This window comes from Euprymna scolopes, chromosome 7 (assembly GCF_053919585.1).
Source record: "Euprymna scolopes isolate OS-2025 chromosome 7, ASM5391958v1, whole genome shotgun sequence".
NCBI classification, from domain to species: Eukaryota; Metazoa; Mollusca; class Cephalopoda; order Sepiida; family Sepiolidae; genus Euprymna; species Euprymna scolopes.
Window position 1 is genome coordinate 123,940,009 of NC_136488.1, and position 13,493 is coordinate 123,953,501.

A 13,493-nucleotide genomic window follows, 5' to 3' on the forward strand; every position below is an offset into this window, starting at 1 on the left:
TAAAAAAAAAGTCTATTAATTAACACAGATGAAGTAAACTGCAGCAAATCCGATTATGGAATGGACCTACTTCGTCTCAAACAAGGAGTGTGGTCATCCAACCACTGAGAACACAAGTCAGTGTCTCACAATTAGGATTGCTTGTGTGTGGCACGATTGCTTAGGTGGTAGGGTACTTGTCTTGTCTGCAAATGATTTGGGTTTTGAATCCAGAGTTCGGATGTGTTAAACTGATGAGTCCAAATGAGGATGAAACTCAAGTTTATTGGCTATTATAGTTTGTATGAGCTGCAACATTGTTTGACTGAAAATAATTACATCATCTCTCATATCCCGAAAAATATAAGTATATTTATTTATTTATTTTTCTCTATAACTTCATAGCAAGAGGTGGTTTATTAGGTTTGTTTGCTTTTGAAACAAAATTGCAATCAATCAATTGAAAACCAACGTTTTTTTAAGACATTTTAGGAATTAAATGTTAAATGATGTTTTAATAGTTCCAAGATGACCCTCTTCCCTTCTTACTTGGCATAAAAATAGTAATAAGAATAAAAAAAATTATAACCCTTTAAACACAATTCCTGGATTGAAACAAAATTCTCATTCTTTGGGCAATGCTATATTCTTCTCAGAATCTGCTCACTTTTTATTTGATTCAACAAATAGACAAAGGAACAATGATAAAAACAGAACTTTTTGGAAAAATAATTACATCAGAGAACAATCTATATAGTATTAAAAAGTTGTGATTTTGGAGTTTATTTATTCATATAGAAATAGAAACATAGACAGAAAAATCAATAGGCAGAATACTTATTACAAAAGCAGTAATTTTTACAATGTTAATACCCGAGTTCAAACCTTACATAAGCCTAAATGATTGTCTTTAAACTGGATATGTATTTTGTAAATTTAAAGAATTAACATAATAATATGAGAAAACATTGTATAAATATATTTTTAACTAAGTTAAAATATTGTATAAAATATATTTTTTAACTAAGTTAAAACATTGTATAAATATATTTTTTAACTAAGTTAAAACATTGTATAAATATATTTTTTAACTAAGTTAAAACATTGTTTAAACATATATATATTTTTAAATTAAGTGACCTTCTTCTAATAATTTGCAAAAAAGTAGACATTAGTTCAGCGATTATTAATTTTCTTAAATGATAATTTATAGTTTTTTTTGTCTTCTACGAATCAAACTGCCTTGAAACTCTGTCCCATCCCAAACATTTGATCTAATTTCTATCAAATAATTCAGCACCTCTAATTCTAGTGCACTTTGTGTCGGGAGATAACCTTTGAACCCTTGCATCAATCATGCTAGGTGTACTGGGTCTATTTCTGTGTTTTGCCAGGTTATCCTGACATGTACTGAATGTAACACTCCCAAAATTCATACTAGTTAACATAGTCTCTACTTATCAGCATAGGGTCCCAGTATATAACAATATATTTTTCATAAAATTTTACAGATTTTTCTTTGTACTAACTATGAAGTAGTAGAAGCTAGGTAAAGATGGAAATCAACATACCAACTGCTACCCTACCAACACCACTCGAGAATCAGGTATAAATTAGTAAAATGAAACAATAATTTAAAATTTTTGTTCAAATATTTTTATTTTTTGAATGAAAACAAATACTTTTTGTTTGTAATTATTTCAGGATGGACCAAGTCTAATAAAGAAATTGCAAGGCATATTTGGTTTTGTAATCAAAAACGGTCCTGGTGGCGCCACTGGAAAATGGATAGTCGATGCTAAAACTGGACCCGGTGAAGTTGTCTTTGACTCTGATAGTAAGTTTTTTTTTCTTTCAAATCGATTGAATTCTTTCTTTGTAAAATACAAGGACAATTTGCATTCATTAATTGAATTTTTGGCTTCGATTAGAATATATTTTAATGAAGCCTAACATGGGCTCTTCCATCTGTTGCTTATTCCTTGGCAGTGATTTTTACTTTTTAAGAAAAGTGCAATTGCTGAACCAAGATGATTGACAGCGGTTAACATTTGACTACTTTAGCTTAATAACATGAAATTAAATTCAGTTTTTCTGAACTCATGCACATACTGTCATAAGCATACACGCACTGACACAAATGTACACACATACACAGTGCATTAACTCTTTCACCCTGTCATCTACTTATTGAAAAAAATTTTTTTTAAATTCCATTTTCACCCCAAACAAGGCGCAGAGCAGTGCCACTTTAATGTAGAGGGCTACTATCAGGGGGCATAAGTTGCAGGAATACTATGTAGGGAGTTGAGCAGCAAGATGTCCATTCATATTACACTGGAACTTCTGCATGTCAGTACAGTTGGGAAAGCAGGAACCCAGAAGGGAGTTCCAAAGTCTAGCAATTCTGGAGAAGAAACTATTAGAGTAGGTTTTCTTACATCTAGGGATCTCTACTGTGTAGGGGTGGGATTTTGCTGCTTGTCGGGTTATTTATGTCAAAGGGGTACAAGGACTTGTAGTTTGTCAGAGCATTCACCATTAAACTACTTGTAAAACAGGCAGAGGGATGCAACATTTCGTCGATGGGATAGAGGTTGAAACTTATTTAATCTTCATTTTAATACTTGTAACATTTCTTACCAAACTTTTTACAATGAAAACAAATGAACAGTGACTCTTATTCATAATTTTCAACCAAATGTAACTTTTTTAATTGAGTGAGGTGAGGAAATTTTGATTACGAATTTTCAGACCTGAGGATAATTCACAGCTCCTAAATTAGTAACTCTGGCTTTCTTGATATCTCAACTAATGAATCTCCCTTGTTTTTCAAGAACTTTTATTAACATAGAATGCTTGTTCATGTTTTTTTTTATATCAATATAAACTTCCATTTTAAAACATATATAAAATATTTTTTGTTTTGTGAATGTATGGTTTTGAACTCATTTTTTATTTTGTTAGTGTTTATCGTATAACATTTCTATCGCTCTCTCATGTTACCTAAAACTGTTTTCTTAAAAATGTCTCCCTAAAATTGACACTCCCAAATGAAAACTCCCTAAAAAGGGTCCTCTAAAGATTTACCATACTACAAATAAGAAGACTACCAGAGATTTAATGACTGTAACAATATGATGTCCTAAAATAGTCGACAAGATGTCTGAGACAAGTGAAATAGGCATAGACTAATTGTTTTTATCATTGTTGACCAAGAGAATAATATATCAGTCATGTGTATGAACTATGGTGATATCTAGAAGTGAAACTTGGCATGTGTGGGTTGAGGACATGTGTTGCATGGAGAGAAATGATATAAAAATGATATGGTGGTTGTGTAATGTGAGCCTTAAAGAAGGCTTAAATCTGACTATTTCAGATAAAAATTAAATATGATGAAAGATAGCGAGGTGTGCATTAAAGGAGACTATGTTGGTATGGTCACATTGAAAGAATGAATGAGAATTCTTAGGTTAGTAGTCATGGAGTAGTTAAGGTAGCAAGGTCAGTTCACAGAGGAAATCAAGGAACACATGGGAGAAAGTGATAAGGATAGACTTGAATGAAAGCGTAGAAAAATAAAGATCCGGTGAGAGATTGCTAACTGTGGAAGTCAATTTTTAAAAGCCATCCCATGCAAGCCAGCATGTATACCTTTTGTCCCATTGTACCACATGCTGTACGTCACAGGAGAGAGACTCGGAGAGATGTAAGTCATTGTTGGTTTTTGAAGTGTTACTATAGATAGTAATGTCATCTGCATATATGTCAAAGAATAAACTTAGAATGTGATTTGGAAGATCGTCGATAAAGATAAGGAAGAGTTGATCTCAGAATGCATCCTTGAGGCACGCCAGCGTTGACACTTTGAGTTTCGGAATATGGACAGTATAGGGAGATATGTGCAGAACGAGAGACTTTGATGGCATAGCTACACTGCAAAAAAAAAATGGAGAGTTCTTGAGTCGGTTGAACAGTTGAGGTATCAAGGTCAGTTAGCAGGGAAAGATGGGAGGAAGTGCTAAAGAAAAGACTTGAAAGAAAGAAGGACAACTAAAGACCTGGACAGAGATAGTTTAGTTTGGAAGTCAATTTCTAAAAGCCATCCAATGTAAGCCAGCATGTAAAATGGCTGTTAAACTGACTCTGATTGTGAATAAACTGTCTTTTTATCAGACTTAAAAAAAAAAAAAATTAAACACTCTGAGTGATTAATTTTTTTTATTATTATTTTACCTTGAAAATTTGAAGAATCTGACATCACCCATGCCATCCTGATTCAACACATTATTTTGGTAAATCGATATTATTGAATTTTTTAATATCATCATTAGTTCTGTTTACCTTATTTTGTATCGAACTCATTGCCTTTAAAATTCAACTTATTACACATTATGCACAATGCTTCAAGCAAGCAACAATTTAAAATTTTTATTTTTTAATTAAATAAGGAATTTAAATTGACATTATTCTGGTGTTTTGATTTTGTTTTTTTGTGTCTGACACTGCTTCAACCACTACACTATTAACATTTTCTTATAAACTTTTTGTTCTGTCTCTCTTCACCCTCTTATTCTCTCTCTCCTCTCTCTCTCTCTCCTCCCTCCCTCTCCTCTCTGCCCTCCTCTCTCTCTTCTCTCTTTCCTCCCTTCTCTCTCACCTCTCACTCCTCCCTCTGCTCCCTCCTCTCACTTTTCCCTCTCCTCTGTCACTTTCCCTCCTCTCTCTCTCTCTTCTCCCTCCTCTCTCTCTCTCTTCTCCCTCCTCTCTCTCTCTCTTCTCCCTCCTCTCTATCTCTCTTCTCCCTCCTCTCTCTCCTCTCTTTCTTTTCCCTCCTCTCTCTCTTTTCCCTCCTCTCTCTCCTCTTTTTCCTTTCCCTCTCCCTTCTCCTTTTCCCCTCCTCTCTCTCTTCTCTATTTTTAAGCAGAATTTTAATGATCATAACAATTATTGAAAATGTTTTCGCAAACTAAAAATTTGAGCTTTTTCTTTCTTTTATTTTCCAATGAAGTCACTAAACTTTAATACAATTAGTTTTCTTTTTCAGATGTTTTGTTGTACATTTACTTTTCTTTTTTTTTTTTTTACTTTTTAGAAAAAGCCGACTGTACAATAACAATATCTGATAAAGATTTCCTCCTTTTGATGACTGGGAAATTAAATCCTCAACAGGTTAGACATTTTTCTCTTCTTTAGATTCAGATCACCAATATGCTAACAGCTAAAAGGAATGAGTTTAGCATGACACTGTATGTGACGTCGACACTCTAATAGCACATTTTGTTTGTGACATAATCACTAGAAGATTGCCCTACAGAGCCAATGGGCTCCCTCTACCTGGTTTCATTTTTTAAGGGACTCTCCTCTTCCTAGATTTATTGCCTTAACTAAATCCACTCCTGTATGGTAACCCTCCAGAATATTAGAAGGAGGCTAACACATGCCATACCTAACCCAAGGGTGATCTGAAACGGCAAGGCAAGGGGCATACATCTCCTTAAGTTATTATACTCTGCTTACATACAGCACCTAATATTCCCAAATAGTCACGCATCTGATACTAGCCAGGCTCGATGTCACTTAAGTTTTGTGATTTAGCATGATTATGCCGTATTCTTTAGAATAAGAAACCATTAGACTTAAGTGGTTTGGGCCTTGATAAACAGTGGAGAGAAAAAAAAACTAATGATTGAAAATTATATAGAAGAAAGAAAAGAATGGCAATTGATTAACCATTTTTTTTTTTTCAGTTATTAAAATAGTGGTCGTTTCTAGATTGATAATTGTTTTAAATGATCGAATCCATGGCCATCTCTATAACAGGCGAATAAATCTAACATTTGATGTTTTTTTTTGTTTTTTGCTTTTTTTTTTAAATGGTGGTCACCACTTATCAAGGCCCGGAAGCCACTCGGGGATAAGGGTTATTACATTTACAGTAATCAATGGGATAGTATCATAGTAATCGTTAGTATTGGAGATTTGATAAAGTGTCTTACTTAAGGGGGCGATTCATCAGGAATTTGTTTATGTTGGACTTGAAGACATCCAAGTTGTAGTCAGGTGGGAAACAGGCAAACTGAAGAGAGTTCCACAAGTGTGCAGTTCTAAGAAAGAAGCTTTGTTCATGGAATCTACATTTTGATTTAGACACAGATAAAGAGTGGGGAAAATTATTGATAGTGGTTTCAGCTAGACGGGTGTTCATCGTGAAAGATTGGCGAAGGGGGACCATAGATTGGAGCTCAGATGAGCACTTGCCATGGAAATAACAATAAAATAAAGACAGGCTTGCAACGTCTCTTCTGTGGGAGCATCTCCCACTAAGCCACGAAGTCTATTTTGTACTCTGTCAAAGCAGGATAGGCTGTTTTTAGCAGCTCCTGTCCAGATGCAACAGTACTCCATCCTTGGACGTACCTGGCTTTTATAAAGATAGAGAATTGCATCAGTAGTGAGATATCTTCTGGAGCGATAGAAGGATCCCACCATTTTTCCAGTGACCTTGGCAACAGACTTGATGTACGTGTTCCATTTCAGATCAGGAGTAAAGGTCAATCCCAGAAGCTTGTCAAAACATGAAGCCTATCCAAGACAAGAGCCATCCATTTCAATTGATACCAGATGGGAATCAGAGTGTTGATGATGTAAAGATAGGAGCTTGATTTTGGATGCATTAAAAGTAACCAGCCACCTCTTCCCCACTGTACCACTTGCTCAAGATCAGAGGAGAGAGAATCAGAGAGAACTTTGTCAAATTTGTTAAATCATTCTGCAGAGATGTTTTTAGCTGCTAACACTTCAATGTCCTATAAAATTCCATTCTGAAAAGATTATACAAGAGAAATTTAAATGTCTACTGGACACTCTCCTCAAGTGTCTAAGGTCTTTCTGTACTCAGGACAACCTAGCAAGAGGATACTTTGTGCTACAAGTAAACCCTGACTAAATATTCAAAATCACATTTTATTCGCAGCACAAATCAGATCTCATCGGTATGGCTAACCAACACTAGCTTTTACAAAGAATAAAGCACCTTCTCAAAGTTATGTTACCTCAAGTGACAGCACAAAGCTGGATACTCCACCAGACTAGATGAATTCTTGTCCTGGAAAAGAAAATAGTTCCCAACTTCTTTACTAACTAAATGTTTGAGAGATAAAAAAAGAACTTTAATGGAACATTCAAATATTTATGTATCTCATATAAAGATTGTGATAGCCCCTAGGAGCTCCCCGCTTCTTGATTTCTTAGAATTTCAACTGAAGTAAAAAAGGTAAGGATTACAAGCAATACAAGGATTATAAATTTTTTTTTTTACAATCCAATATTAAAATAAAAAGCACTCATTGAAATATGCATCAGCTTTTTTTTTTGTTTGTTTGTTTATTTCAAAGTCCCCTGTCTCTTCATTTATAGAAAATTGTTAAAAATTGTCACATTTATTGATTATCTAATTGTGGTTTGTATTATTTGGTATGTGAATCATAGAAAAATATCAAACTAATCTCACAGGGGAATTTTTGGGGGGCCCCGACAAAAGGAAGATGGACCTGTAAATTCACCCTTATCCGTTTGTCAGGTTGTCTGTCCTCACTTTTCTCAATAACTACGCCTTGGAATTTTTGGAAATTTTGCACAAACATTAAACATGATATGAGTAAAAAAAAAAAAAAGTAACAGAACGGATTTTCTGGGAAAACTCCAGTTGCCCTCCTAGGGGTGCCTTTCAGGTTAAAATGGCTAAAATTGACACTTATGCTTATTAAAAAAAATTGATGCCTTGGATTTTTATAAAACTTTCTGAAAAGTTGTAACTAATTGATTTCTATATAATTTTGTTTGTTTATATTTTGCGATAACTCTTGTGTGTGCCCCAGGGTCTCTTTTAAGGCTAATAAAGACATTCTACTTTTGGGACTATTTTACCATACTTGACCAAAATTTTCTGTGTATGTCTATTTAGCAGTTTTACATGGTGCTTAACTCAAATTAAAATGTTAAGGCTTGGGGATTTTGGGGCTAAATGGGGGAGGGGAAAATGATAGACTTAGTCATTTCGTTTTTTGCATGATGCAGAATTCAAATTTACATATGTTAAAACTGCACTGTTTGTTCATTTTCACCAGGATTTGACGTCTCCTGGAGACTTTTGGGACTAAATGGTGTGGGGATGGGGCAAATGCTGAACTTAGTCAATTTTTTTATGCCTCGTTCACTGTGCACTCACGGGGGACCATGCATGCTTCACTTGTTTTTTCAGTTTTGAACTGCTGTATAAGTTATTTTAAAAAATTCAGATCAAATAAAAGATCCTAGTTGCATGATTGCCTGGACTTGTTATATGGATGGCCATAAGTGAATTTGAAATCCACTCAGGAAATTGTATTATTCCTAATAAAAGGATTCCAATCAAAATGCAGTTGCTCACAAAAGATGCGTTTCTCTAATTAGATTCTGCCACTTTTATTGATATCTGATGGCAACATTATGTTCTGCAAACTCAAAAACAGCAATTTTCCTCCACAAAACAACCAATCCAAACACCATGAATAAATATTTGAAGATATAAAGAACTTGAAACCTAAAACATTTTTTTCCAAAATGACTAGATTCAGCATTAAATAACCCCAAAAAGATTGATATGCCATTATACAAAACAACCAAACCAGATCTTATGGCAACAATTGCCTCATGTTTTTTTCCCTGGTCATTCTAGTATTTTTTTTTTTAAATTTCAATTTTCTAAGTACCCCTTTTTCCTAGCAAATCTACAGATTGCATATAATCAGACTCAATCACTTCCCAGATTAAATACTTCTGGGAAAATTTTTCATTTTTAGTTAATTTTTTTATATTATGTTATGTTTTATGTTGATGTTACATGGTAAAAGTTCTTTGTGGAAACTGACAAAAGAAAAGCTGTCGGTTACCTTCTGCTACCAGAGCTATAACATTCTTGAGGTTATGTGTATCAGCCAAGAAAACCATAAGAGACTGTGTTACCAGTTCATATTGTAATACAAGTATTTTTCTATCTCATACTTTTGTGATACTATGAAGATGACCCATGAGCCACTAAGTGCTGAGGGGGGAACAATAGATAGGAAGTCTCATACAAATGTACGATAAAATAGGAAGTAGCAAACAATGAATCTGTAGGTATTTTTAGATCAAGCATTTTAGATTTAACAATGACAATAGAAGCCTACAAAACAGATTACAAGGGAAGGGCAGCTTCTGGGTGGCCGGTGGTGGGGCGACTTCAGATAACGACACAGAGAAGACAGTTAGTTGACATCAAGCTGCCGGTTGCGACGGATGGGAGCTGATAGCGACACGTATGGACAGTTTTTAGAGCTGACTGCAAAACAGAGGTATTTTTCCTTTCTTTGTTCCACGACTTATTTTACTTCTACTTTGTGACTCGCGTGCATTCCATCGGCAGCCGCCAGTGTGAAACAAAAGATGATGACACGGCCAACAAGAACGGTAAAGAGATGAGGTAGTAAACCACGCCACACAACTATGGGGTCGGCGGCCTGTCAGAGGGAAAGCCACATACTGTCACACTTTTCTTGAAAAAAAATAAACAAACTTCAAACAAAAAAATATCTCTCTGGAAAATCCAGGAAGTGTTTAATTCTGCAGGGGAATTGTCACTGTATCTATGTATATTTTTGTGTAGCTCCATGTATCTTTACTGTGGTCATTAATCATTAATAGTATGCTTCAGTTAAACTCAAATTTGCAGCAGAGGGTAGTTGGTATATTGTGAAACTTGCACTGGAGCTTCCTTCTTTTTTCTTTTTAAATAGAAACTCAATTTTTGATAATTATTTTATTTTTTCATTTTCTTCTAATAAACAAATAAATCTATCAACCATAGTTGAAGGCAACCCAAAGTGTCCTTTTTTTTATTGGCTACCACAAATTTAGGGGAGGACATCATTTCTTTCTCTTGATCCTCACCATATAATGCTGAAGGAAGCAGGTACCTTTTTATGAGTCTTTAGTATGAATCGACAGAGGCCATTAGCAAACACGTTAACCATTATTTAAAATAATAATCAACTTTTACTAAAATGCATAATTGTAATCCTTTTTGGATTATAAATTTTGCGATTTGTTATTAAAGGTTTGGCTGGGCTAATCTTGTCATTGTATTCACTTTTACTACTGTAATGTTTCAAAACATTTATTATTAATCAGTACTAATATGCAATATAGGTTGTTATATAAATATCCTGTGAACCTGCATCTGTTTGTATTAACTGCACAGGCTGTGATTATCTACTTGTCTTTGTCTGAATTTGGTGTGTGATTTTGACTCTGGCTGTGGTGTTGATCATGCTGTATTTTATTTCTCTTTCAAAAAAGATCACAACTCTAGTTTCAAACAAACAACAATGTTTGATTTTGAATTTACAATGACACCCAGCTTCTCCATTGAATGACAAATTTGCAAAATCAGGAAAAACCTATCCACTAACTGAACAAAACCAGTTTATAGGCGTAAGGTCCAAAAGTCCATCTGTGTCTCTGAGACATGCAGAAACATAAATAACCTCTTCTACCTGTCCTGCTCGAATATATATATATATATATATATATATATATATATATATATATATATATATATATATATAGGTTTCATTTTGAGTGGATCATGCAGCCAGCCTGCTTGATCACTGGACATAAAATCCTGTTGCAACAGAAGCGAATAGTTGTGTGTGGCATAAGATTGCTGATTGGTTGTTGCGGTGAACTTTATTTTTTAGTTTGCCCAACCAGAGATCATCTTTCAGGCGAGTTGGCAACATGACTAAGTTTATAAAAGATTAAAACTGCAGCAATTCTCTTTTCCCAGCTATCACCTGACAACACACTCCTCTGTTGAGCTGCAACTTTGCTTGGGCCTTTTGGCCCCAGATAAGACAAACAAGCCAATATGGCTACTACCGTACACAGACTTTAATATGGTACATCTTCCTACAGGACTGTCTCTACACATGAACTCCTACAAAACTATCTCTAATCTTCTATTTACATCTATATGCATAAACTCTTTCAGATACTAACCCTTTCTCAAGACAACAAAGATATTCAATAAAGTTATTTTATAAATGTTAGAATGAGATTATTGTTTTCTATTCTACAAATCTACCAATTAGTTGGTCTCGTATCTGGAGTGGACATCAATTTTGTTAAGATTTCAAGCGGTTTGAGTTCACAGTATGAACCCCTGTATAAAAGAAGTAATAACTTTTCCAAGTGGAGAAATCAAAAATCAAATTTTGGAAGTTAAAATTCTGAGCCAGACATTTTCCTCATCATCAGTTTGCTGCCTGCATGCATTGCATCTTTGCACCCCACTAAACATGCAGCACTGCACATGTTTGTTATCTTACAAATATTTATGAAAATTAGATGGGTTTTTATTCATAAAAAGCCAACATATTGTACACTTCTGCTTTCCCAAACACTGAATACTGAAAGGAATGAAAACATTTCTGTAGTTATCAGTTTATCATTTTTATTAAATAATGTCTGTTTACAGCAGGTACATAGGTAGTGATAACAGTATTAATATGTAGATGATTTAAAATGTTATTCTAATTTTTTGTTGCTCTTTTCTCATTTCAGGCATTCATGGCTGGCAAATTAAAAGTATCCGGCAAGATGGCATTAGCCATGAAACTTCAAAGTCTTAAACCTAAAACTCCATCCTCTAAACTATAAAATATCTTTATTTCCAATTAAATTTTGAACAAAATCTTTTTTTAAAAATTTAACCCATGTTTTTAAAACTGCTAAATTTATTTAAAATCATTAAGAATTTTGATATTTAACAAATTTTTTAAAATCTGTTTACAAAATTGAGTAATTTGCATCTTTTGTTTTAAATTGAAAAATTTGAGAGTTTTATGTTTATCTTGATCACTCTTTGTGGAATTTTGATAAAATTTGGCACATTGGTTCAAGTACATTCCAGAATAATAAGCAGAGAAAAAAAAAATTTGTTCTCAATTTGGCATCACATGGTTCGTAAAAACAACGCTAATTAAAATATCTTGTTCTACGCAATGTCTCCATCATTCAATATAGGATTATCAGAATTGTCACATGTCAAAGGGCATCTCAGAATAATGTCTAAATAAAAAAAATCTAGACTCCAGGAGTTCCTTTGAGTAAAATGATGCTCAAAATTACTTTAATTTGCAACTAAATGATTAAATAAGTCAAGAATTGTGCTTTTTTTTTTTTTTTTGCCTAAACCTTGTCTACAGATGGATTTCCATCTTGCAAAAGTCCCAAAAGGATTATTGTTATTTTTGGAACTGGACCTTCAACTCTGAGGAGTTGGAGAACATGAAGCTGGCTTTCAAATAAGTAATGCATCAGAAACGAATATCTCAAATGTGAAGAGTGGACACTGTCCATGGCAATAATGACAGCAGATAAAACAAGAGACACTAGAAGACAGACTGAGATTGTAATTTGAAAATGATTCATAAACTCGTAACATTAATTTCCTCTTCACCCTGTTTGCTTGGCCTTAACTTGTGGTGATGAAGTTGTTAAAGATATTCGAAATAAAACCTTATTTTGTATGGGTGCAAATACAATGAATAAAGAAAAACTTATTTTTATAAAACCTTGTTTATTTGTTCATTCATATTTAACGCTTTTTTTTTTTTTAATCTTTCTCGGGTATAAATAAACTGTGGCATAAAAATGAGTAAAAACAAAATTAATTAATGAAATGATTTTGATATTTTTGTTTTCTACATTGACGATGTTAAAATCTTTTTTTTTTTTTTTTTTTTTTTTTTTTTACACGGTGGTCACCACTTATCAAGGCCCAGAAGCCACTCGAGAATAAGGGTTAATTTTTTTTTTTTTTTTTTTTACAAGGTGGTCACCACTTATCAAGGCCCGGAAGCCACTCAGGGATAGGGGTTAATGAATGTACAGTGGTTAAGCAGAACATGTAAGTCATCGTTAGTAGTGGAAATTTGGTAAATTGGATGACTTAAGAATTTGTTCACGTTGGACTTTAAGACAACCATATTGTAGTCAGTTGGAAAGCAGGAAAACAGAACAGAGTTCTACAAGTGTGCAGTTCTAAGAAAGAAGCTTTGTTCATGGAATCTACATTTAGGTTTAGGCACTGATAAAGAGTGGGGTAAATTATTGATAGTGGTTTCAGCTAGATGAGTGTTTTTCATGAAAGTTTGGCGAGGAGGACCATAGATTGAAGTTCAGATGAGCACTTGTCATGAAAATAAGGATAAAGCAGAGGCAGGCTCACAACGTCTCTTCTATAGGAAAGAGGTTCCAGGGAAGAAAAAAAGGGTTCCCCCACTAGGCTACGAAAGCTATTTTGAACTTTGTCAAGGCAGGATAAGCAGCTCCTACTTAGATATGGCAACAGTACTCCATCCTTGGACGCACTTCACTCTTATACAGGTAGAGAATTGCATTACAAAGGCCAACTTAACTTGAAG

General features: G+C 34.1%; 1 protein-coding gene across 2 annotated transcripts in view; it reads left to right on the forward strand.

The window, feature by feature from the left end:
* The window catches only part of LOC145279920 (sterol carrier protein 2-like), a 137,129-nt gene extending 124,489 nt beyond the window's left edge, over nt 1–12,640 (forward strand). For both annotated transcript variants that reach the window (XM_080131487.1, XM_080131486.1), the window contains exons 16-18: nt 1,684–1,816; nt 5,078–5,154; nt 11,629–12,640. In XM_080131487.1, coding sequence (XP_079987613.1) covers nt 1,684–1,816; nt 5,078–5,154; nt 11,629–11,724 — 306 coding nt within the window. In that variant the 3' untranslated portion in view covers nt 11,725–12,640. The remainder of the gene's footprint in view (nt 1–1,683; nt 1,817–5,077; nt 5,155–11,628) is intronic.
* Nucleotides 12,641–13,493: the final 853 nt, after the last annotated feature.